Consider the following 24,956-nt stretch of genomic DNA (forward strand, 5'->3'; position numbering starts at 1 on the left):
GAGGTCAGCCATTTTAAAATTATTAAGATGTGTTTTGTGGCCTAACATATTGTCTATTCTGGGAAATGTTCCACCTGTACTTGAGAAAAATGTGTATTCTGCTCTTGTTGGATAGAGTATTCGCTATATGTCTTTTAGATTGAATTGGTTTTCAGTGTTGTTCAGCTCCTCTGTTTCCTTGTTGATTTTCTGTTCAGTTCTATCCATTATTGAAAGCTGGGATAAAGAGTTTCTGTTTGGGATAATGAAATTCTAGAAATATAGTGGTAATGGTTATATAACATTGTGAATGTGTTTAATCCCACTGAATTGCACACTTAAAATGGTTAAAATAGTTAAAGATTATTGAATGTTAAAAAGGAATCAGAATTCTAAGACTGGAAAAAATGGCCATATGGAAAACGAATCAAGGAACTACTGGAAATAAAAATTCCAGTTATTGAATTTTAAATTTTAATAGACGTAGACCAAAGTCTTAACATAGCTACTGATAGAATTAATGAACTTGAATATCTGACAGGATAGTCAGTAATGAAGTGCGTAAAAAAGAGAAGAAAATTACAAAAGAAGTTGAGATATGGAGACCAGAATTAGAAAATTTTGAATGTATCTAAAAGGAATTTCAGAAAAAGAATAGAAGGAACTTCCCTGGTGGCCCAGTGGTTAACAGTCCACGCTTCCACTGCAGGGAGCATAGGTTATCTCTGGTTGGGAAACTATGATCCCACATGCTGTGCCGTGAGGGCACAAAGATCACATACACACACAGAGAATAGAAAGGTAGTGTTCAGAGAGACGAGGCTGCTGCTGCTGCTGCTGCTGCTAAGTCACTTCAGTCGTGTCCGACTCTGTGTGATCCCATAGATGGCAGCCCGCCAGGCTCCCCCATCCCTGGGATTCTCCAAGCAAGAGTACTGGAGTGGGGTGCCATTGCCTTCTCCGGAGACGAGGCTCGGATATTATAAATAAATGAAAGACGTGACCACTCAGATTCTCTCTTTGTCTCTCTCACTCTCTCTCACACACACACATACACACGGAATAGAAAGGCCGTATTCAGAGAGATGAGGCTAGGATCTTAATAAATGAAAGACATGACCACTCAAATTCAGAAAGCCCAAAAAAGAACACCAAAGACAAAAAGATTTTAAAAGCAACTAGAGTAAAAAAGATTCCTGCAAATTCACAGCAAGTTTTGCCACAGCATCAGTAGAGGCCATAGTAGAGTGTCTTCAGAGAACGTCTGTAAACCTAGAAATAATGACTACAATTTTGGGGGGACAAAAGGGGGAACAAATTCTGGGTAACATGTAATGGAAAGGAATAGTTGGAGTTAGTATTTAAAGTTTTTGTGATGCTCAGAAAGAAGAAAGAAAGACACTTAAGTAGATGATATGTTTGTTTTCACATCGGTAAGTATTTTAAAACAAAATTTCTCAGTGTATTGTTCAGAGTGTTAATAACTTTTTTGAAGAAAGTTTAAAACTTAGAAATATATAGGAGAATGACACCATGACCTTAGGGAAGAGTTTAAGATATAAAATGCACAAAGTTTAAAAGAAAATACTATTATATATGATTACATAAAATTAAGAAGTTGTGCTTATCATGAAACACTGGTAAAAGACATAGGTATTTCACAGAAGGTGGAAGTATGAATGATCACAAGGCATGAAAAAAATGCTAAACCTCATTAGTAAATGAGAAAATTAAAATTAAATGAAGCATTAAATTTTCATACCCACTGTACTACAAAAAGTAAAAAGTCTGATAGTGGTCAACTTTTAGTAAAGATGTATTGAAAAATGGACTATTCAGTGTTGGAAATGTGAATTGTTGTGATCACTTTGAAAAATGGTTTGGCTTCCTTTAATAAAGTTGAGCATACACACCTGTGACTTAGAAGTTCTGTTCCTAGGTGTCTACTCTAGGGACATATTTGCACACACAAAAAGGTAAAAGTTAAGTGAACAAAATAGCAGTAGAACATGGAGGTGAAGAGCATTTGGAGGTACTCTGCCTGGGATAAGACCCCACCCAGCTCTGCTGCTTACTAGTTTTGTGACTTTTGGTAAGTTACTTAACCTCATTGTGACAGTGTTCTCTTCTGTAAATATAGTACTTTGCCCAGTCATACAAAGTTGATACAAGGATTAAGTAAATTGTATGTAAAGCCTGTCTTATGTTGGGTAGTTTGTGACAGTTATACATAACAGTATACTGCTACTGCTAAGTCACTTCAGTCGTGTCTGACTCTGTGCAACCCCATCCCTGGAATTCTCCAGGCAAGAACACTGGAGTGGGTTGCCATTTCCTTCTCCAATGCATAAAAGTGAAAAGTGAAAGTGAAGTTGCTCAGCCATGTGCGACTCTTCGCGACCCCATGGACTGCAGCCTGCCAGGCTCCTCCGTCCATGGGTTTATCCAGGCAAGAGTACTGGAGCATAACTGTATAGATGAATGTAAAAAACATAATGTTGAGTAAAAGAAACAAGTTGCAGGAAAATACGTATGACACACACAGTTTATACAGTTCAAAGCCTATAACATTTAACAAAAGCTCTACAAGAAAATTATTAAAATTTAGGAAGGTAGATACCCTTTGGAGAGGAAGGAGGTTGATGAATAGGGAAGGACACATGGGAGGTTTCTCTCTCTTAAGGTGAAAGAAAGTGAAAGTAAAGTCTGTCAGTGGTGTCTGACTCTTTGCAACCCCATGGACTGTAGCCTACCAGGCTCCTCCATCCATGGAATTTTCCAGGCAAGAGTACTGGAGTGGGTTGCCATTTCCTCTCCAGGGGATCTTCCCGATCCAGGGATCAAACCTGGGTCTTCCTCATTGCAGGCAGAAGCTTTACCGTCTGAGACACCAGGGAAGCCCTTAAACTCATTGGTAAATCACAGAGGTGATTTTCATTTTCTTTGGACTGTACATGTTTATGTATTTTATTTCACAATAAAAAATAAATAAGAGTGGGATATGTGGAGTTTAAACACTTGTTTTATGGAGGACTTCTTAGACATTGATAATGTTAATTGTGCATTGTGAACTTCAAAGAGCCACATAGAATTTTTAGTGCTCCCCGCTTGGTTATGGAACCTTTTGGGTCTTAATAGCTACATTATGTGATAGTTGATCTTTAGCTTGAGTTTTAGTGGATAAATAGGACTGTTTCACAGATGCACAGTTATTTTAAACCACCTACTATAGTACATTTAGTTTGCTTACATTTTGTAATCTTATGAGCAATATTGAAATATTAAAATTTTTTTTATAAACTGAAGTCATTGCCTATATCTTGAATTATGAAATCTTTACCCACCTGATTTGTACTATTTCATTTCCTTTACTAAAGGAAGGAATTGTTGAGAATCTTTTCAAGTGGGCCCGAGAGGCTGATCAGCCACTGAGGACATACTCTACTGGTCTGTTAGGAGGTGCTATGGAAAACCAAGACATTGCTGCCAACTACAGGGATGAGAATTCACAGCTGGTAAGGGCCGTGTCAGAATGATTTTTTCACGCAAGATAGTATATTCACTCATTCTTTCTTGCTATTTGACGTTGAGTCAGTAGATCTTATTCGTATTCATTGTACTAAAGTATAGCTATAATATCAGTATTTCAGCTCCTACCTTATGTAAGAGTTTTGACTGTACCTCTTTTTTTTAACTTTAATATAGCAGTTTTTCATTTTGTCAAAGATCATGATAGTTTGTACCAGATAAACAGTACCATTCCCGTTTACTTTCCCACATTTGGATTATGAAAAATTTCAAACATATAGCAAAATACAATTTTACAGCAAACACCTGTATATGGACCACTTACATTGATTGTGAGCATTTACTGTATTTATATTTATGATGTACTCATCTGTCCATTTACCCCGCTTTTCTGTCTATTCATGATTGTTTGTTTTTTTTAATGCAGTTTAAAATAAGTTGCAGGCCTGATCATTCTTTTTTTTTTTTTAAACTAAGCATAATACTACAGTTTTTGATTGGACCAAAAAAATGAGTATCTAAAGGAAAACATAAGTGGTGAACTTGAAAAATAGCTTATGTAATTAGGTGTAATGTGGATGACAGTATTTAACAGAATACAGATAAAAGTTTGAAAAACCTTCATGTTTGATTTTCAAAGACATGTGTTAAAAATTGTGACTATACCTAGGGTCTGCCCCTTCAAATGTGATGGTCCAGTCCAGCATGATCCAGACAGATGAGTTGTGAATTAGGTTTTATCTGTAAATCTTCTGGTTTGGATTCCTGGAAATTTTATGGGGAATGAGACTTTTAGCCATTATTATATTTCATCAAGCTGTAGGAATCAAGTCAACATACTTGTCAGATCTGTACTCTTACCAGTCATTGAGATAACTGCCTGAGTATCCTTAAATGGAAGAAAGAATTTCTTGACTTGTTTAAATTAAGATACAAAAGAGATAAACCTGTTTAATTCCAATATCTGTTGATAGGTGGCATTAGTGCTTCGAAGATTGAGGGAGCTCCAGCTTCAGGAAGTAACTTCAAGGCAAGAAAGCAAGCGTCCTAGCCCACGAAAGCTCTCCTCTGAACCCCTCTTGCCTCTGGATGAAGAAGCTGTGGATATGGACTATGGCGACATGGCTGTAGATGTAGTGGATGGCGAACAAGAGGAAGCTTCTGGAGACATGGAGATCTCCTTTCATCTTGAGTCAGGCCACAAGACCAGTAGCAGGGTGAACTCAGCAACCAAACCTGAAGAAGGGGCATTGAGGAAAAACAAGTCAACAAAACAGGCTGACAGAGAGAGCTTCAGGAAAGCCAAGCAAAAGTTGGGTTTTTCATCGTCTGATCCAGACCGCATGTTTGTTGAATTGTCCAATAGCAGCTGGTCAGAAATGTCCCCCTGGGTGATTGGCACCAATTATACCCTTTATCCTATGACTCCTGCTATTGAGCAGCGACTTATTCTCCAGTATTTGACCCCTTTAGGAGAATATCAGGAGGTAAGCTTACTGGGAAAAGTAGTGTTCACGCTTCAAGACTACTGTGTTTATTTCTGGGGTATTTTGTGGTGGCATATTATACATTGATGTGTTTTCATTCTAATACAGAAAAGTCTGTCAAACTGGTAAAGTCTTACGAAAGTCACTCCTGATAAGGTCTTTTCGAACAAAATGTGTTTATATGTTTATAAAGGAGGGAGGAAGAGTTTCTTTAGTCTTCTGTCAGGAAATATGTGAAAATAAATTCAAATGTTAAGACATGTCTTTGGTGTTCATTTCAGTTACTTCCCATATTCATGCAGCTTGGGTCACGGGAGTTGATGATGTTCTACATTGACTTAAAACAGACTAATGATGTCCTGCTTACTTTTGAGGCACTCAAGGTAAAGTTCTTTAAAATATTAGTTACTAAAAAAAAAAAAATATTAGTTACTGAGCATTTAATTAATGTGGATTTGTCTATGTGTTTTGGTATATGACATCTCTGGATTTTATTGTTTAGAATGTTTCTATTACCAGATGTGTCAGTAGTAACAAATGAAAATTTCTTATTTAAATAGAAGAGTTGAGGCTTACCAAGTTTAACTGTATACATATTGTATGATGTTAGGTTATCTAGAGTAGATAAAGTATAAATCAGAAAATGAATAAAGAACTAGAGGCATACCCAAATTCTGTGAAAGTAAAGGAATTTCTAGGTTGCAAAGGGGCTAAATATAGGACGGCAGATATGTCTAGCCCACTAAATCCATACCTCTTCATGATAATTAAGGTAATCTGAAGGTAGAGAGGTTAAGTTGAATCAATAACATTGTGGCTGTTACAGTTCTACCTAACAGATAACTAATGGACACAGTACTGTTCTGTGATACTTACAGGATTAGACAAATAAATTAAGTCTCTGCTGCTTATCATTTGGTTGAGAGAGCCAGGCATGTAAGCCTATGATTTCTTTTAGATATTATAGATGTTGTGACAGAAGTATTGGGGCACAAAGGAAGGAATGGTCTGTTCTCCTTGAGAAATAGTAGCTTCTAGACAAAACCTCTGAAAAAGAGATGATATTCTCGCTCTTTCAAGGTATAATTTCATTCCTGATATTCCAGAGCTACACTGTCCAATAGAACTTTCTGTGATGATAGAAATGTTCTTTGTGCTTTTCAGTACAGCGGCTACTAGCCATAAACGAGCATGTGAAATGTAGCTAGTGCCACTGAGCCCCTGAGTTTTTAACTTAATTTTAAGGAAATTATCCACATGTAGCCAGTGACTACTGTGTGGGCCAGCACACTTCCAAAGTGCATTGGAATTAAATAGAAATGATGAAATTTGACTTGCAGACTCCAGAAATTTTAAGTTTGGAGGAGGTCAGACATAAATTGGAGTAACATGTGTGTGGAATGCAGTGTGTGTGTCTGTGTGTGTGTGTATAAAGTGTGCAAACTCATGATTTTACTTTGAACAGTGGGATGAAGCTAGAGGTCAGAGTTGTCTCCAGTGGCCCAAGTTATTGCTTTCATGTGCAGCATCCTGTCTTGAAAAGGAAATAGTGGAAGAAAGGCTTTGGGCAGTTGCTATTTCTGTAGGTCTTTGTATGAGAACCTATAATGGGTGCCATTATTCACCTGTTTCTATGCGGAATCATACAAGGGATTAGAGAAAATGAAATAAGGATGAACAGGGTAAAACTAGATAAGAGATCCTTCTTATGGGGAAATAAAAAGTGTAGAAAGTTATGTGTACGGTTTTGTTCAAAGGGAAGACTCAGTTGTGCAGGAGAAGGGGTAAGTGTTGAAGTTAGTAGAAACAAAATGCGTTAAAAAATTAAGAACTAGGCCTTATACGGAGGTACAGTATAAGGAGTGAAAATAGAGTCTTTGCCCACAAGAGTGAGGTGAGCCAGGTTATGGGCTGTGTTGAGCCAACTAGAATTAAGGTTCTTGGTAAAGATTGAGCCTGTTTGTTCTCTGTTTTCCCTACTGCTGATTCTGGCAGTGGAACTGTCACTTTATAGTAGTGGTTTTGAGAAAAAAGCACATGCAATGGCCTGAGTATTAGGGAGGGAACCATACATGGTTTAGCTGTTTCTTAGGGAAAGGTGTGGGTGGTAGAGGTTTGTGTATCAGACAGGAAAAGTAAACCCGGAAGGGGTTTGAATTATATATAAGGATTGGTCCGGGTCTGTGTATTGAGAGAACTTCTGAAGAGGGTACACACCTATTGACCTTGGTGAAATTTGTACAAGTATCCGTTACAAATCTGTATTGTTTTGTCTGTACCTGCTGCCTGTCTCATGACCCAGAAGACACTTTGGTGTGAGAAACAGGAGGGGGAGCTCTAGTTCTTTGGAGGCCACATCCATATTGGCCTGGATTCAGAGTCATTGAGTAGCCTACTGCTTGCATTGCACTGCCTGCCCTTAGATTGCCCAGAAGTTGAGGTCCACCCAGAGAGGCTAGAAAGAATCAGATAGCAAGGTAGCAAAACTTAAAAGACAACAGAAAGTTGTCTAATATAGACTTAATGAAATGTATTATTAATAAAGTCTGTTTAAAGTGCATTCTGATTAGTACCAGAAATGTACTAGTTTTTATAATTTGCTGAAGATTGTTTTTGAGGATATAATCAAGTGTCAGTTTAAAAGAAAGCAGAGTTTTGGGTGAATCAGTGACTGAGCCAAAGCTAAAACATAGAGCTGATTATGTTTAAAAGGATTAAAATGGAAAGGGTGACAAAAATCCGTTAGGGAAACTATGTAATAGTAAAACGATTATAGGAGTGTGTCATAATGTACAGTAGTATTCTTCATTTCTGATTTTTCACCTTCATGAAAACCTTTGGTATTAGGAGGGAATGTTACAGAATTCTAAAGTTTTTGTTTGCTTATTTTTTTGTTTCCCTTAAGCAGTATTGGTTTTACTTCTGTTTTGAAGGGGTGGTTGTCTACTTCTAAGGAGTCTTTGTATTTAGCAACTTAATATTCTGTGAAGAGATTTGTTCTAGATTGTCCCATGGTAATATGTATCCTCTTTGTGTAGCACCTAGCATCTCTCCTGCTCCACAATAAGTTTGCCACAGAATTTGTTGCGCACGGTGGAGTACAGAAATTACTGGAAATTCCTCGTCCTTCTATGGCTGCAACTGGTGTATCAATGTGCTTGTATTACCTGTCCTACAACCAGGATGCCATGGAAAGAGTAAGTCCAGTCCATTCAGATGTATGGGAATGGTGTAGGGTGGGGACTACTCTCGTGCATTCACAGAAAAGCTTTTGGATAAGAAAATTAAATAGTTGGATTAGGTTTTAATGAAAGCAAGTAACATGAATGTCTGATCTTTACTGAGCATTCTGTTTTCAGGCTCTTCTCAGGTGTCCCTCAGTAGAGTTACATTTTGCATTTTTGAGCCAGTCAATTATAAAAACAACAGATGATGCTTTGTGTATGTTAACACGATAGTTTGTGGTAGAGATAGTAAAATCATTCCAGTTGTTCATAGGGCTCCAGAGGTACCCCCTCTGGTTTTTCTGTTTTTCCAGTTAAGATTTTTTATTTCATGTTGTTATTATTTTTTTTTAATGTAAGTGGGTTACATTAGAAAAGAAATGGATCCCTAGACACCACAGCAACCCTTGTTGTTTCTATATCTGGAGCATTCTTCTATATTTTATGCGATTGTAGCTTTTCTGGTAGAGTGAAGTTGGTAAATTCCTCTTGAGTGGTGTGTTTTTTCTTCTGTGCAAATTTATTAATGGGGTAATCTTCTGATTTTAATTTTTTTACTCGTTAAGATCTAGCTTTCTGCAAAGATACGTAATCTTTTGAGACTAGTAACCTGATCTGTATTTGTACAGAATTAATTGTGGTTAAGATTTTTAAAAGTGCCAAACAAACGTGGGTAATGCTTTAGAATTCATTGTCTGACAGGAGTCAGCACCATTTGTGAGAACAAATCAGTGAGTGAATGGATACTGAACTTGTAGACTTCAGTATCAGAAGGCTCAGTTACTTTTATCAGCTCAGTTACTTTTTACTTTTATCAACTTTTTTATCAGTCTGGGAAAGTCCCTTACATCTCTGAACTACTTCATTAGTTAAGTGGTGATCCTGATACCTGTGTAACAGAGCATTGTGAGCATTAAAGGATATAAATATTTGCAAAGTTTGACACTCCGAAAGCTTAGGTGGAATTGAAATATTTCTCTAAATTTAGATTGTTTTCAGCCTTGGAATAGATTGTCATAAAATTTTATTTGCAGCTTAAGCTTTAAATCAGAATGATTTACTCCGGAATGATTATTGTATTTTGCAGATACCTATGTACACTGGTGAATTTTTTATACCTTTTGGAAGTTCCTTTCCCCCTAGTTTTATTTATTTATTTTTTTTAAATTTTTATTTATTTTTTATTTTTCAGTGGGTTTTGTCATACATTGATGTGAATCAGCCATAGAGTTACATGTATTCCCCATCCCGGTCCCCCATCCCACCTCCCTCTCCACCCGATTCCTCTGGGTCTTCCCAGCCCACCAGGCCCGAGCACTTGACTCATGCCTCCCACCTGGGCTGGTGGTCTGTTTCACCACAGATAATATACATGCTGTTCTTTCAAAACATCCCACCCTAGTTTTAAAAAATTGTGTTTTACTTTTATCCTTTGCAGGTTTGCATGCATCCCCACAATGTCCTGTCTGATGTGGTGAACTACACACTGTGGCTCATGGAATGCTCGCACGCCTCAGGGTGCTGCCACGCTACCATGTTTTTCTCAATCTGCTTCTCCTTCCGGGCAGTGTTGGAACTCTTTGACCGCTATGATGGTCTTCGTCGTTTGGTGAACTTGGTGAGGTTCTTCAGTGGCTTCTCTTTGTGAGGAGTAGGGGTCCTGCTTGATGCGGCTGCCCTTCAGCAGCACTGAAGAGAGACAGCGTCTGACTGGAGGGGTTTTTCTGTCATTTTTATGGATAAAGTCTTTATTCCTCCTTCATTCATAACTTTTTCTTCCTCTTAAGTGGTCAGAGAACTGTGCCATGGTAGACTTGCCTTGAACATAGTAATCTTACAGGAGGAATTGCTTATTCAAAAAGCAGTTTTGTGCCTGTGTGTCTTTCAACATGATTGAAAGCTATGTAATTTTTCAATATAGGTTTAGTGTTTTGTTTTCATATGTCTGCTCTTAACATGGTGTATAGACAGATGTACTTTGATGTTTATCAATCTTCTTGAGCATAAAAATCTACTGAAATCTTTCTACTTTTTTCTCCTTTTACTTTTCCTCTTTGTTCTTTCTTTTTTGCCCCATTCTTTTGCCCCTTTCTTAATAGATCAGTACTTTGGAGATTCTAAATTTGGAAGATCAGGGTGCACTTCTCAGTGATGATGAAATATTCGCTAGCCGGCAAACTGGGAAACATACCTGCATGGCCTTGCGCAAGTACTTTGAAGCTCACCTGGCCATTAAATTGGAACAAGTGAAGCAGTCTCTTCAGAGGACTGAAGGTGGCATTCTTGTTCATCCTCAACCTCCATACAAGGTGAGAGAACCTTGTCTAAAAAGAAACATTGTTAGTATTGTCTGTAGCATCTTGGGCCTGAAATGCACCTTCATATCAGTGGGGTCCAGGTGGGGTGTACATTAATGGATTATACTTGCACTGTGAGGAGGCAGAATGAAATGAATGTAGGGGTGTAGGGATTTCTCTGGCTGTACAGTGGTTATGTGACTCAACTTCAATGGCCCAGGTTCAATCCCTAGTAGGGAACTAAGATCCTAGCTGCATGCTCCAAAGGGGGGGAAAAAAAAAGAGAGAACTTACTTTGCTCCCAGTTGTAAGCTTGCTACTTTGCTGGAATACTTAAAAGATAAACTGAGATGTGTGTGAAAGGACTTTTTTGTATGGAAAGTACTAGATAGATATTTTAGCTGCTTCTATGTGGAATTTTTTTCTGAAACCTGGTGCATCTATAATTTACTTCACTATCATTTTTGAAATTAGTATGTTTTAGAACAAAGATGAGTATCTGCATGTTTTAAAAGTCACATAATGAAAAGAAATCAATTATTTTATGTGGTGCTTCTTTTTCTTCTTAAGGTGTGAAATACATGCACCAGTAATTTGAACATTTTGTTACCTTTATGGGCAGAATGTATTATGAGTCTAGTTACAAATAAAAGATGAAGCATCATTTATATATATTATTTCACATGTGGGCTGTGGACTCAAGAAGTATGTGTCAAGACTTATTACTTAGCTTTATTATTAAACTCGTTTCAGCGTTGAGCTGTGCTGGAGAAAACAGCAGGCAGATTGATAGAGCTCTTTAATAACATAACTCTGTCCTTTTAGGCGTGTTCATATACTCATGAACAGATTGTGGAAATGATGGAGTTTCTGATAGAATATGGCCCAGCGCAGCTGTACTGGGAACCAGCGGAAGTCTTCCTCAAGCTGTCTTGTGTCCAGCTCTTGTTGCAGCTTATTTCTATTGCTTGCAATTGGAAGACCTATTATGCAAGGTGGGACCAGAGAGAGGCTTCACAGATTGGCCTTTTGCTAATGTTAATGTTGGTTTTCACATGGTATATGCTTCACAAACATTTGTTGAATTGAGTTAAAATTTTGGATTTGAATCTGAGAAACTAGATTAAGTGTGATAAATACCTTTAAATTTATAGAGTGCTTGGTCTTGGTGATTATGAATACTGCACCATAGGCAAGGGTCATATCTGTACTGTTAGAGAAGTTAAGCAATCTATGTGGCTACAGCTTTCAGAGATGTGTTGAAGTCATCCTGAGACTGGAGTTTAGTGTTCTTTGTATTTAGACTTTAAATGTCTTGCTACTGCTTGGCAACCCATATATGATGTTTATTTGACCTTCACATACAGCTGTATTTTTCACTTTTGGCAGGGTTTTTACCATAAGAACAAAGCAGGACAAAGCTCAGGGAAAAACAGCTAATGAAATCAGGCAGTTGGGTAAGGTTCTATTTGAGGTTGATGCAAAAAGAAAGCTATTGTTTTGGATAAGGAGGAGTCTGGAGAGTACAAAGTAACAAAGTTTATAAGCTGTGGTTCTTGACCTCCTTACCCTATCCACCCACTGCCATAAAGACAGGAGGTTTCTTACTCTAAATCCTAGGATAGTTAAATCTAGAGGAATACTTTTGGAGTGGCCATCTTCAAGCTTTTTGGTCTCAAGATTCCTTTAACTGTGCTAAAAATTATTAGAACCCTTAAGAGCTTTTGTTTTTTATCTATTGATATTTAGCATATTAGAAATTAAAACTGAAAATGTAAATATATTTACCAACTTATTTAAAAATAATCTGAACCCATTGCTTATTGGTATTTTTTATGAAAAGTTTCCAAAATAAAGCCAGCTGATTTTCAGCAAGTATCTGGCTTAATAGGTCTTATATCTGCTTCTGTATTCAACCTTTTGTAACATCACACATGACATAGCCTCTGGAAAGCTCTGTATACACTCATGAGGGAAGGAGAGTGAGAAAGGAAAAATAACATCTTAGTGTTACTATGAAAATATTTTTAAAATCTCAGCACCTTTTGAAAAGGTCTTAGAGACTCCTAGGGTCCCCAAGCATACTTTCAGAATCACTGTTTTTAGAGTACTAAAGGAGGTTATTATATTTACTTGGAGAACATTGCTTTAAAGATGATGAAAACTCAAAGGATAATAAGGTTATAAATACATTTTTTGAATGTAAGTCCGTATGTGGATTACTTAAGAAAAAAATGTCCATTAAAAGCTTACTTTAAAAAATAGAGTTAAATACTTGTTTTTGCTTAGAATATACAAAAACCTTAGAAATGAAAATTATTCTTTATTCTTGCTCAGTGGCCAAATTGTGTCCCAACTCTTTGTGACCCATGAACTGTAGCCTGCCAGGCTTCCTTGTCCTTGACTGTCTCCCTGAGTTTATGCAAACTCACATCCATTGAGTTGGTAATGCCATCCAACCATCTTATCCTCTGTCACCCCGTTCTTCTCTTGCCTTCAACCTTTCCCAGCATCAGGATCTTTTCCAGTGAATTGGCTCTTCACATACGGTGGCCAAAGTATGGGAGTTTCAGCTTCAGCATCAGTCCTTCCAGTGAATATTCAGGATTTATTTCCTTTAGGATTGACTGGTTTGATTTTGCTGTCCAAGGGACTCTCAAGAATCTTCTCCAACACCACAGTTCGAAAGCATCAGTTCTTTGGCATTGAGACTTCTTTATGGTCCAGCTCTCATATCCATACATGACTACTGGAAAAACCATAGCTTTGACTATATGGACCTTTGTCAATAAAGTGATGTCTGCTTTTTAATATGCTGTCTAGATTTGTCATAGCTATTCTTCCAAGGGACAGTTCAGTTCAGTCGCTCAGTTGTTTCCGACTCTTTGCGACCCCATGAACCACAGCACACCAGGCCTCCCTGTCCATCACCAACTCCCAGAGTTTACGCAAACTCATGTCCATAAAGTCGGTGATGCCATCCAACCATCTCATCCTCTGTGTCCCCTTCTCCTCCCGCCCTCAATCTTTCCCAGCATCAGGGTCTTTTCAGATGAGTCATTTCTTCATGTCAGGTGGCCAGAGTATTAGAGTTTCGGCTTCAACATCAGTCCTTCCAGTGAACACCCAGGACTGATCTCCTTTAGCGTGGACTGGCTGGATCTCCTTGCAGTCCAAGGGACAGTCAAGAGTCTTCTCCAACACCACAGTTCAAAAGCATCAATTCTTTGGCACTCAGCTTTCTTTATAGTCCAACTCTCATATCCCTACATGACTACTGGAAAAACCATAGCCTTGACTAGACGGACCTTTGTTGACAAAGTAATGTCTCTGCTTTTGAATATGCTGTCTAGGTTGGTCATAACTTTCCTTCCAAGGAGTAAGCGTCTTTTAATTTCATGGCTGCAGTCATCATCTGCAGTGATTTTGGAGACCGCCAAAATAAAGTCAGCCACTGTTTCCACTGTTTCCCCATCTATTTGCCATGAAGTGATGGGACCAGATGCCATGATCTCAGTTTTTTGAATGTTGAGTTTTAAGCCAGCTTTTTAGTTACTTTTCTTTAGGTTCTTTAGTTAGTTTTCACTTTCTGCCATTAAAGTGGTATCATCTGCCTGAGGTTGTCGATACTTCTCCTGGCAATCTTGTTTCTAGCTTGTGCTTCATCCAGCCCGGCATTTTGCATGATGTACTCTGCATATAAGTTAAATAAGCAGGGTGACAATATACAGCCTTGACATGTTCCTTTCCCAATTTTGAGCCAGTTCATTGTTCCATGTCTGGTCCTAACTGTTGCTTCTTGACCTGCATGCAGATTTCTCAGGAAGCAGGTATGGTGATATAGTATTCCCATCTCTTGAAGGATTTTCCAGTTTGTTGTGATCCACACAGTCAAAGGCTTTCACATGGTCAATGAAGCAGAAGTAGATGTTTTTCTGGAATTCTTTTGCTTTTTCTATGATCCAGTGGATGTTGGCAGTTTGATCTCTGGTGGTTCTGCCTTTCTAAATCTAGCTAGTACATATGGAATTTCTCAGTTCACATACTACTGAAGCCTAACTTGAAAAATTTTGAGCATAATCTTGCTAGTATGTGATATGAATGCAAATGTATGGTAGTTTGAACGTTCTTTGGCATTGCCCTTCTTTGGGATTGGAATGAAAACTGACCTTTTCCAGTCCTGTGGCCACTGCTGAGTTTTCTGGATTTGCTGACATATTGAGTGCAGCCCTTTAACAGCATCATCTTTTAGGACTTGAAATAGTTCAGCTGGAATTCCATCACTTCCACTGGTGTGGTTTGTGGTAATACTTCCTAAGGCAGGCCCACTTGACTTTGCGCTCCATGATGTCTGCCTCTAGGTGGGTGACCACATCATCATGGTTATCCAAGACATTAATAACTTTTTGTACAGTTCATCTGTATATTCTTGCTACCTCTTCTTAATCTCTACTGCTTCTGTTAAGTCCTTGTTGTTTGTGTGCTTTATTGTGCCCGTCTTTGCACGAAATGTTCCCTTGGTATCTCTGATATTCTTTAAGAGATCTCTAGTCTCTTCCATTCTATTGTTTTTCTCTATTTCTTTGCATTTTCACTTAAGAAGGCTTTCTTATCTCTCCTTGCGATTCTCTGGAACTCTGCATTCAGTTGAATATATCTTTCCCTTTCTCTTCTTTTCTTTTCTCAGCTATTTGTAAGGCATCCTCAGACAACCACTTTTCTTTCTTGCCTTTCCTTTTTTGGGGGATGGTTTTGGTCACTACCTCCTTTATAATATTAGGGACTTTCATCCATAGTTCTTCAGGCATTCTGTCTACCAGATCTAATCCCTTGAATCTATTTGTCACTTCTACTGTATAATCATAAGGGATTTGATTTAGGTCATACCTGAATGGCCCAGTGGTTTTCCCTACTTCGTTTTGAGCCCAAATTTTGCACTAAGGAGCTGGTGATCTGAGGCACAGTCAGCTCCCCGTCTTGTTTTGACTATATAGAGCTTTTCCATCTTCAGCTGCAAAGAATATAATCAGTCTGATTTCGGTATTAACCACGTGGTGATGTCCATCTATAAAGTCATCTCTTGTGTTGTTGGAAGAGGGTGTTTGTTACGACCAGTGCATTCTCTTGGCAAAACTGTTAGCCTTTGCCATCCTTCATTTTGTACTCCAAGGCCAAACATATCTATACTGTAGTTTATTCTCCTATTGATGGGCATTTAGTGTCTTTTTTCTTTTTTCCTGTCAAATGAGTGTTACCATGAACCTCTTTTTGAAGTCCCTTCAATGCCAAACAGGTATCTCTTAACTCCCTACTTTTGCATTCCAGTCCCTTATGATGAAAAGGACATCGTTTTGTTCTAGAAGGTCTTGCTTACAATATACAAAACCTTAGAAGTGGAAATTATTCTTAGCCTCTGTTAATTTCTTTAATCTCTTTTCCATAATTCTGTAAATAGACATAATTGAGATTATAGTCTTTAAACTAATCTTTTAAATGAAATACCTCAAATTATATGAAGATACAGAGATTAATATAACAACTACTCCATACTCAGCGTTGGCATGTTGCTTTCTCAGTTCCTATTTTCTGCTGCCCAGCCCAGAGTGACCACTCTTCTGAATTTGGTGTGCATTCTTTCCATTCTTTTTTTTAATGCTATGCATATGTGTGGGTGTGTAATCAATGACATAGTACTCTTCTTATGTTTTAAAATTGTATAAAGTCTTACTGTGCTTGCTTTCTTCACCCTTACTTTTACTTAATTATAAGTTTCAGGTATTCAGTCACCCTTAAGTGTTTGAGATTTATGTGTTGATACATATTTGAATTCTTATATTTGCATATTGGGTTTCCCAGGTGGCGCAGTGGTAAAAAATCTGCCTGCCAATGCAGGAGACCCAGGAGATGTGGGTTCAATCCCTGGGTTGGGAAGATTCCCTGGAGTAGGAAATAGAAACCCACTGCAGTATTCTTGCCTGGAAAATTCCATGGACAGAGGAACCTGGTGGGCTCCATGGGGTTGCAAAGAGTCAGACATGACTGAGTGACTAAGCACATTTCTTTACTATGGTTTATTCTCCTATTGATGGGCATTTAGTGTCTTTTTCTCTTTTTTTTCCTGTCAAATGGGTGTACCATGAACTTCTTTTTAAGGTTTCTCTTGAGGATGTGATGTGTACAATTTGAGTTGTAATGTGCCTGCATCTCATCTGTAGTGGATGTTGCCAGGTTGTTTGGAAAATGCTCATATTGTTGACTTCTCCCACAGCAGTCTATGGGAGTTTTCATTTTCTCTCCCTTCTTGTCAGTGCTTGGTATTGTTGGCTTTAAAATTTTATATCTTCGTTTTGTTTTCTTTTGAGCCTTTTCATTTGTCCTTAGGAGTTTTTTTTGAAATAATTGTTAGTAACTGCAAAGTAGTCCATCATATGAGTGTACCATAATTTAACACAGGTATTCCTGTTTTCTGTGTAAGTTTTCTTAATTCTTTTGCTGTTTTACATGATGTGATAATGGACATCTTAATCCATAAACACTTGTTTGTACTTCTGATTATTTCCTTAGGACAAATTCCTGAAGGTAAAATTCCTGGGCCAAAGGTTACAAACATTTTAAGAACCTTGTTTCATATTTCCAAATTGTTTTCTAAGAGGAGAGTCCTATTTTCTTCTCCTACCAAAAGTTTGAGAGCATTTGTCTCTGCTCATCGTCACCAGCATTGGAGATTATCCTTTGTTTTTTAATCTTAGCAGTTTGATAGATGAAAATTCCATACCCATGTTTTTTGAAATTAATTTTGTGGTGACTTACAGATCCTCTCTTGATGCCATGGCTAGGGACAGATTCATTCAGGTAGTAAGTAGTTCTGACCCACTCTCTGTGTCTGTCAGTCTCTCTTTTAACAGAGATGTTTCTTGTGGCTGTATCCGAGTTTCCCTTTGACTAATTCTTCTTTCTGTCCAGGAATGACACTGTGCGCTTTGCTTTGGATGTCCTGGCTATTCTCACTGTTGTGCCAAAAATTCAGCTTCAGTTGGCAGAATCAGTGGATGTACTGGATGAGGCTGGCTCCACGGTCTCCACTGTAGGTAGGTTGTACCTTGCCATTTTTGTCATTGCGTGATTTTGTTTTCCTCTGCCATTCTGGTTGTGGTTACTTAACTGACCTAATTTTGTAGTGTTAGAACAGAAGGTAGCAAAGGAGGGTACCCTTTAAGTTCTTTTAAGTCATGCCATCAGTTTCAAATAAGGGAGTCATGTTAGTGAACTCAGGTTTTCTGGGTGGTACAGGCATTTTTGCTATAACAGTACAAGTGCATTCCTGAAAACCTTGTACTCTGCAAAGTGTTATGCTGAAAATAGAATTTATAAGAAAAATGGGTTGGGGCAGACAGCAAAAAACTTAAGCAACTCAAAATGAATAATCGGCAAGCAGCACAAATGAATAAGTTATTGTCCCAAAAACAAAAGGAAAAAACCCTTTATTAAGATCAGGACTGATGAGGGCTGCTGCTAAGGTGAGCATGCAAGTCATGTGAGTGGCTGTGGGCCCTAGAATGCACTAGGGGAGAAATGCACCTGGGGAGAAAGTTTCTTCATATGTAGAAGAAAGGGTTTCTGCCGCCACTGTAGCAGCCAGGCTGAGGACCTTTTCTTTCCTGCAGTAAGTTTTTATTTATTCCCACTGTTTTTTCCACTTGCCTAGGAAAGCTTGTACATGAACCTTGGTGACTTCCACATAATACTGACATCATTCCCATATTTAAAAACTGCATATGAGGTATTCTGTCATAAAGATACATTGTAGTAGAACTGACTCCATTGTATACAGACTATTCCTTACCCTTAAGTCCATGGGGTCACAAGTGTCGGACTCCACTGAGTGACTGAACTGAAGAGAAAACTGCTACACTTAAAAAAAAAAAATTTATTTTAATTAGAGACTAATTACTTTACAGTATTGTAGTAGTTTTTGGACACAGTGAATAGAACTGTAAATTTTGACTCTGAAATAACCATTGAAGTTAGCCATTAGTGTTATGAGGAATAATATAAAAAAATTTTTCCCCCTATAGGTATCAGCATTATTTTGGGAGTGGCTGAGGGTGAGTTCTTTATTCACGATGCTGAAATTCAGAAGTCAGCACTTCAGATTATCATCAATTGTGTTTGTGGCCCAGATAATAGAATTTCTAGTATTGGCAAGTTTATCTCTGGAACGCCTCGGAGGAAGCTGCCTCAGACTCCCAAAAGCAGTGAGCACACACTGGCCAAGATGTGGAACGTGGTGCAGTCCAACAACGGCATCAAGGTGCTTCTGTCCTTACTGTCCGTCAAGATGCCCATCACAGATGCAGACCAGATCCGGGCCCTGGCCTGCAAGGCCCTGGTGGGCCTGTCTCGCAGTAGCACCGTGCGGCAGATCATCAGCAAACTACCCCTCTTCAGCAGCTGCCAGATCCAGCAGCTGATGAAAGAGCCTGTGCTGCAGGACAAGCGCAGTGACCACGTCAAGTTCTGCAAGTACGCCGCTGAGCTCATCGAACGGGTGTCAGGAAAGCCGCTTCTCATCGGCACTGATGTGTCCCTGGCACGTCTGCAGAAAGCCGACGTTGTTGCCCAGTCACGGATCTCCTTTCCTGAGAAAGAGCTGCTTCTATTGATCCGAAACCATCTCATTTCTAAAGGGCTTGGGGAGACAGCCACTGTGCTGACTAAAGAGGCTGACCTGCCCATGACTGCTGCCTCGCATTCTTCTGCCTTCACCCCGGTCACTACTGCTGCTTCTCCTGTTTCTCTTCCCCGCACCCCTCGCATCGCCAATGGCATTGCAACTCGACTGGGTAGCCATGCTGCCGTGGGTGCCTCTGCCCCTTCTGCCCCCGCTGCTCATTCTCAGCCGCGGGTCCCCCAGGGTTCACTAGCTCTGCCTGGTCCATCTCATGCAGGCAATTCCCCTGTGATTGGTAGGATCAGTTTTATCAGAGAGAGGCCATCACCCTGCAATGGCAGGAAAATCAGAGTGTTGCGGCAGAAGTCGGACCATGGCGCCTACAGCCAGAGCCCAGCCATAAAAAAGCAGCTGGACAGACACCTTCCCTCCCCGCCTACGCTGGACAGTATCATCACAGAATATCTTAGAGAGCAGCATGCTCGCTGCAAGAACCCAGTTGCCACCTGCCCACCCTTCTCTCTCTTTACTCCTCACCAGTGTCCTGAGCCAAAACAGAGGCGACAAGCGCCAATAAACTTTACCTCAAGGCTAAACCGCAGGGCATCATTCCCAAAGTATGGAGGGGTAGATGGCGGGTGCTTTGACAGGCACCTTATCTTTAGCAGGTAAGGAGAGGTTATCTCACTTCCTGGGAATTGGATTGATTTTTCTGTTTAAGTCAGAGTATGTGGGCAATATCAACATAAAGTAGTAACTCCAGGAGACCATTTGTTGGCCTGAAAGACCAGGAATTATCGTTTCGTGTGAATACCTGAGCAGTGTGACTATACCCCCTTTTGTCAAGGGGAACCCAGGGGCTCCTTGTATAATTACTGGCAATATAAGACACTCTGTTCTTGTTCTGTTAGTATGTTTTCTAGAACCCATGCAACACTCTGTTCCTGATGGGGCTCTCAGGTTTGTACTTGTGCTGGTCCAAGTTGCTACCTCTCCTGATTCCTTAAAAATTTTACATTGGGACTTCCCTGGTGGTCTAGTAGGTAAGACTCCACACTCCCAATGCAGGGGGCCTGGGTTCAATCCCTGGTCAGGGAACTAGATCCCACATGCCGCAACTAAGAGGTCACATGCCACAACTAAGATCCAGCACAGCCAAATAAATATTTTTCTCAAAAATCTTACATACAAGTCATGGGATCTCAGGTTTTTCACGTGGTAATTTTTGTTATTGTTAACATTTTTAAGTGAAGGTCCAGTTCTCTCTTTTAAAATGAAGATGAACCCCTGATGGTCACTGATAATTTGGAAGAACCTACTTGAAACAGAAAGGCTGTTTTTCTTTCTGTCCTTCTAACAGTTTTGTTTTTCCGAGTCTTTGCATGTTCTTTGTCTCTGATTCTCTCTTTTGGTTCAGGTTCCGTCCTATTTCAGTGTTTCGGGAAGCCAACGAGGATGAGAGTGGCCTGACCTGCTGTGCGTTCTCCGCACGAGAGCGCTTCCTGATGCTGGGCACCTGCACCGGGCAGCTGAAGCTCTACAACGTGTTCAGTGGACAGGAGGAGGCCAGCTATAACTGTCACAACTCGGCCATCACACACCTGGAGCCCTCCAGGGTAAAGCTCCCTTCCTAGGTTGTGCTCTGTCATGCTTCTAGGATAGGTTGGTGAACTGCAGGTGTGTGGGCTGACTGGTTTCCTGTATTCATGTGTAAAGTTTTTTTGGAACACAGCCTTACGCATATGTTCATGTATTGTCCTGGCTGCTCTGTGCTACCACAGCAGAGTTGAGTATTGTGGTTGCATGCAACACAGACCCTGTGGCCTGCAAAACCTAAAGTATGTACTATATGGCCCTTATGTTTTCCAGTCCTTGTTCTAAGACCTAAAGATAGATGGATAGATTTTTAATTTGCTTTATTTTGAAACTGAAATTATCTATCACCTATGACCACAAAAGTTTTTGTGTTGGAAGAAAATCTGTAAGTACTGTGAATTTTTAGGAAAACAAGCATTATATGATCCCAGTGGTAGGTCATAGTCTAGTAGTACTATTTATTTTAATTCTTTATATTGGAGTATAGCTGGTAAGCAATGTTGTGATAGTTTCAGGTGGACAGCAGAGGGACTCAGCCATACATATATATGCTTCCATTGTCCGCTAAACTCCCCTCCCATCCAGGCTGCCACATAACATGGAGCAGAGTTCCCTGTGCTATACAGTATGACCTTGTTGGTTATCCACTGTAAATGTAACTGTTATTAGTACCACTCTGTGGATGAAATCAACGCTTTTGCTGTTTCTACAAATCAAGACTGTTAAGATGACAAGGATAATTTTCCTCATTTGAAAGTGAAGGAGGTTGCTATGTTTAAAATGCATAACCAACAAGGATCTGCTGTATAGCACATGAAACTCTGCTCAATGTTATGTGGCAGCCTGGATGGGTGGGAAGTTTGGGGGAAAGGGGATACATGTATGTGTATGGCTGAATCCCTTCGCTCTTCACCTGAAACTATAAGAGCATTGGTAACTCGCTGTGCCCCAATACAAAACAAAAAGTTTGAAAAAATTATAATGGGGGAATCATAAGGAATATAGATTAAGTAAATTTGGTGATGAGCTGGGAAGAAAAATAAAGCAAATTGATCTTTTATTGGGCTTTCTCTTTGAAAAATCTTTTAAGAATCCTTAGCTACAGAGTCTAACAGCTGTTTTCAGTTGACTGGTATTTCAGATGAGGGAGATGTAGAAATAAGGCCAAATATTAAGAAAGGAGAAACCATGTTTGACATCTTTCTAAGTCTCATCATCCCCCACCCACCACACCCTTGAAACTATTGTATTTCATGTTACTAGTTCAGGAGGATTAAATATTCTCAAATTTAGTTATCTTTTGTGACATAGGAGGTGCATATTACTTAAATCTTAGCAGCTTCTGACCGTTTCTTGATTCTCTAAAAGTTTGTTTTCTTTATAATCCAGCAATATATGTTATATTTTAGAATGCTAATGAAAGATGGCATTTATGTAAACACATGATTACCCACCTTGGGCTTCCCATCTTCTTTTAGGATGGATCCTTGCTGCTGACATCGGCTACCTGGAGCCAGCCTCTGTCTGCACTTTGGGGAATGAAATCAGTATTTGATATGAAGTATGTATCTACTTTTATGATTCAGTGTCTCTGTTTTACAGTTTATCCCCTTTGTCTTATTCTTTGACTCAGAGCCTTTTGGGGAAGAGAGGAATGCTGTATGTTTTATTGCTGACTTCTCTCTTCATCATCTGTGGTACATGTTTAATAAGATTTTTTTTTTCTTGGTTCCTGGGTATTCTTACCAAGTATATACTTTTCCATCAGACAACAGACCCTTCACTGACCCAGAATGGCACATCTTTGTCTTTTATCTTAGTGGCGCTCTTTCTGGGGCATATTTCAGAGGCATGTGTACCCTGTTAGCCATTGTTTTAACCAAGTAGTTCCCATTCATTTATTTTGAATCTGCTTGGACAAATTGATGGAGGGAATTTTCTTTTTAATCTTATGTGTACAATTTTTTCCTCTTTGGGAACTGCGAATCTTCAGGTGCATATAGTCAGGCAAGAGACTGAGGATCACTGTCTTTTCAGTCAGTTAAATAATTATGTTCTGAAGATCAGTTACATCAGTACTTCTGTTGTTTGTTCGTAGGCATTCCTTTACAGAAGATCATTATGTTGAGTTCAGCAAGCATTCTCAGGACCGGGTCATAGGCACGAAGGGAGACATTGCCCATGTAAGTATTTAAGAATCCACATTTTTCAGGGTGGTTTGTCTCTTTATACTGAAGTTTACTGGACTGGGTCTGATTGCTTAAGTCCTGTGGGCAACCAGAAATTACTCAATGATAATTCTTTCCAGATAGAATCTAGAATTGTAATGAGGTAGTTTCAAGCTATATGGGAAAAATGTAAAAAGACTGAACAATCTTACAATGTGAGAACTGTCATTAGCACATAAGATACTTTAAAACACTATGAAGTAAAGTTCCTGTCTTGGTGGATCCATATGGGGAGACAGTAAACAAAAAGAAGCAAATACATGATATGTTAGGTGGTGAGTGCTACCAAGGTAAAGAGAGAAGGGTAAGAGATAGGAAGTGCTTGGTGGTGGTGTGGGGGACTTCTTTTTCATCTAGAAAATAAGTGTCAGTGATTGGATAATGTTTAAGCAATGTCTTGAAGGAAGTGTGGCGTCATGCCAGATACATTGGGGAAAGTGATCTGAGATGCAGAATGGCAAGGGAAAAGCCATACCTGGGAGGTGGGAAGGGAGAAGAGGGGTGAGAACTGAAGTCAGCGGGGGGCACACCCTGTAGCCTCTTGTAGCTGTGTGTTGTTTAAGACCTTTGGCTTTTCCTGTGGATGAGATGGACACTGGAGGGTGACTAAGAAGGCATGTGATTGGATGTAAAATTCCTAAAGTGTGAGTCTGGTTTCTGTGAGAGAAGCAAGAGGAGGCTTTCCAGTTAGGAGAGGGTATTGTGCCAGCTAATGTGAGAGCTGCAGTGGAGCTGGGCTTGGGTGGACATGGGAGGCAATGAGAAGTGACACAGCTGGGCCCTGGGCTTTTGATACATGGAGTTTGTGATTCTGTTAGACATTAAAATAGAGAATATACTAATTGGGGGTTCAGGAGAAAAGTCTGGGATGGGAGATAGAAATGTGGGCGTTGTCTATGTATTGATAGCATGAACCATGATCTTGGATGAGATCATTAAGGAGGCTGGAGAAGAGAAGTGTGAGGACAGTCCTGGCTTGGGCCACTATTTAGAAATTGCAGCATGAGCAGGAACTTGGGAAGGAGGACAAAAAAAGGTGGACAGTTAGGTAGCAGGAGACCTCAGGAAAAAGACATGCATTGAAGGCAAGGGAAAACTCTTGAGGATGGATTGATGATTTGGGTCAGAAACTGCTGATAGGTTGCAAAGCATGAGAATTGAGGGAATTTCCTGTTGGTCCAATGGTTAAGACTCCAGGCTTTCACTGCCCAGGGCCTGGGTTCAGTCCCTGGTTGGGGAACTAAGATCCCATAAGTAATGTGGTATGACAAAAAAAGAAAGAATTGAGACATGATCTTTGAGTAACTATGTGGAGGTCATTGTTAACCATGTCAGGAGCTAGTTGTGTGCGCTGTGGTGAAAATCTGATTAGAATGGGTTCACGGGAGAGCAGGAGGAGAGAGGTGGAGACAATATAGATAAGTCTATTGACATGGTTTGCTGAAAAACAGGGATGTGTGAGGGTAGTAGCTTGAGGTGGGGGTGGTATGGAGTGGTGAAGGGAAGGTTTCTCCCAAGCTAAATTTCAAAGTTTTAAAATACATAGATAAGTTGAAGCAGTTGTACTGGTAACTGCCACCTAGATTAATCAGTTTAGTATTTTGCCATATTTTCTGTGTAAATGTGTGTGTTTTTCTGAATCATTGAAAGTAAGTTACAAACACTGTGATGTTTTATCTCGTATCTTATAACGTGTATATCCTAGCATTAATGACATTTTATTACATAATCACACTCATTCTGAAATATAAGAAAATTTACAGTAATTCCCAAATGCCATCTAATTTTCATCCCATACTCAGTTTTCCCGATTGTTCCTGATGTGTTTGGTTTCAAATGTTTTTGTTTTTGTTTTTTGAACCAGGATCCAGCCAAGATTCACATATTGCATTTGGTTGTTATGTCTCACTAATGTTTTAGAGCCAAGAACCATTTCTCCAGTTTTC

At 39.4% G+C, this 24,956-nt stretch overlaps 1 protein-coding gene across 2 annotated transcripts in view; it reads left to right on the plus strand.

Annotated features, from left to right (window-relative positions):
- The window catches only part of DCAF1 (DDB1 and CUL4 associated factor 1), a 92,113-nt gene that overhangs the window by 45,203 nt on the left and 21,954 nt on the right, over window positions 1–24,956 (plus strand). For both annotated transcript variants that reach the window (XM_065933594.1, XM_065933595.1), the window contains 12 exons: window positions 3,357–3,494; window positions 4,482–4,994; window positions 5,276–5,377; window positions 8,033–8,191; window positions 9,657–9,836; window positions 10,318–10,527; window positions 11,341–11,510; window positions 17,479–17,603; window positions 18,591–19,854; window positions 20,604–20,802; window positions 22,261–22,343; window positions 22,881–22,965. In XM_065933594.1, coding sequence (XP_065789666.1) covers window positions 3,357–3,494; window positions 4,482–4,994; window positions 5,276–5,377; window positions 8,033–8,191; window positions 9,657–9,836; window positions 10,318–10,527; window positions 11,341–11,510; window positions 17,479–17,603; window positions 18,591–19,854; window positions 20,604–20,802; window positions 22,261–22,343; window positions 22,881–22,965 — 3,228 coding nt within the window. The remainder of the gene's footprint in view (window positions 1–3,356; window positions 3,495–4,481; window positions 4,995–5,275; window positions 5,378–8,032; window positions 8,192–9,656; window positions 9,837–10,317; window positions 10,528–11,340; window positions 11,511–17,478; window positions 17,604–18,590; window positions 19,855–20,603; window positions 20,803–22,260; window positions 22,344–22,880; window positions 22,966–24,956) is intronic.

Source organism: Muntiacus reevesi, chromosome 4, assembly GCF_963930625.1.
Source record: "Muntiacus reevesi chromosome 4, mMunRee1.1, whole genome shotgun sequence".
Lineage (NCBI taxonomy): Eukaryota > Metazoa > Chordata > Mammalia > Artiodactyla > Cervidae > Muntiacus > Muntiacus reevesi.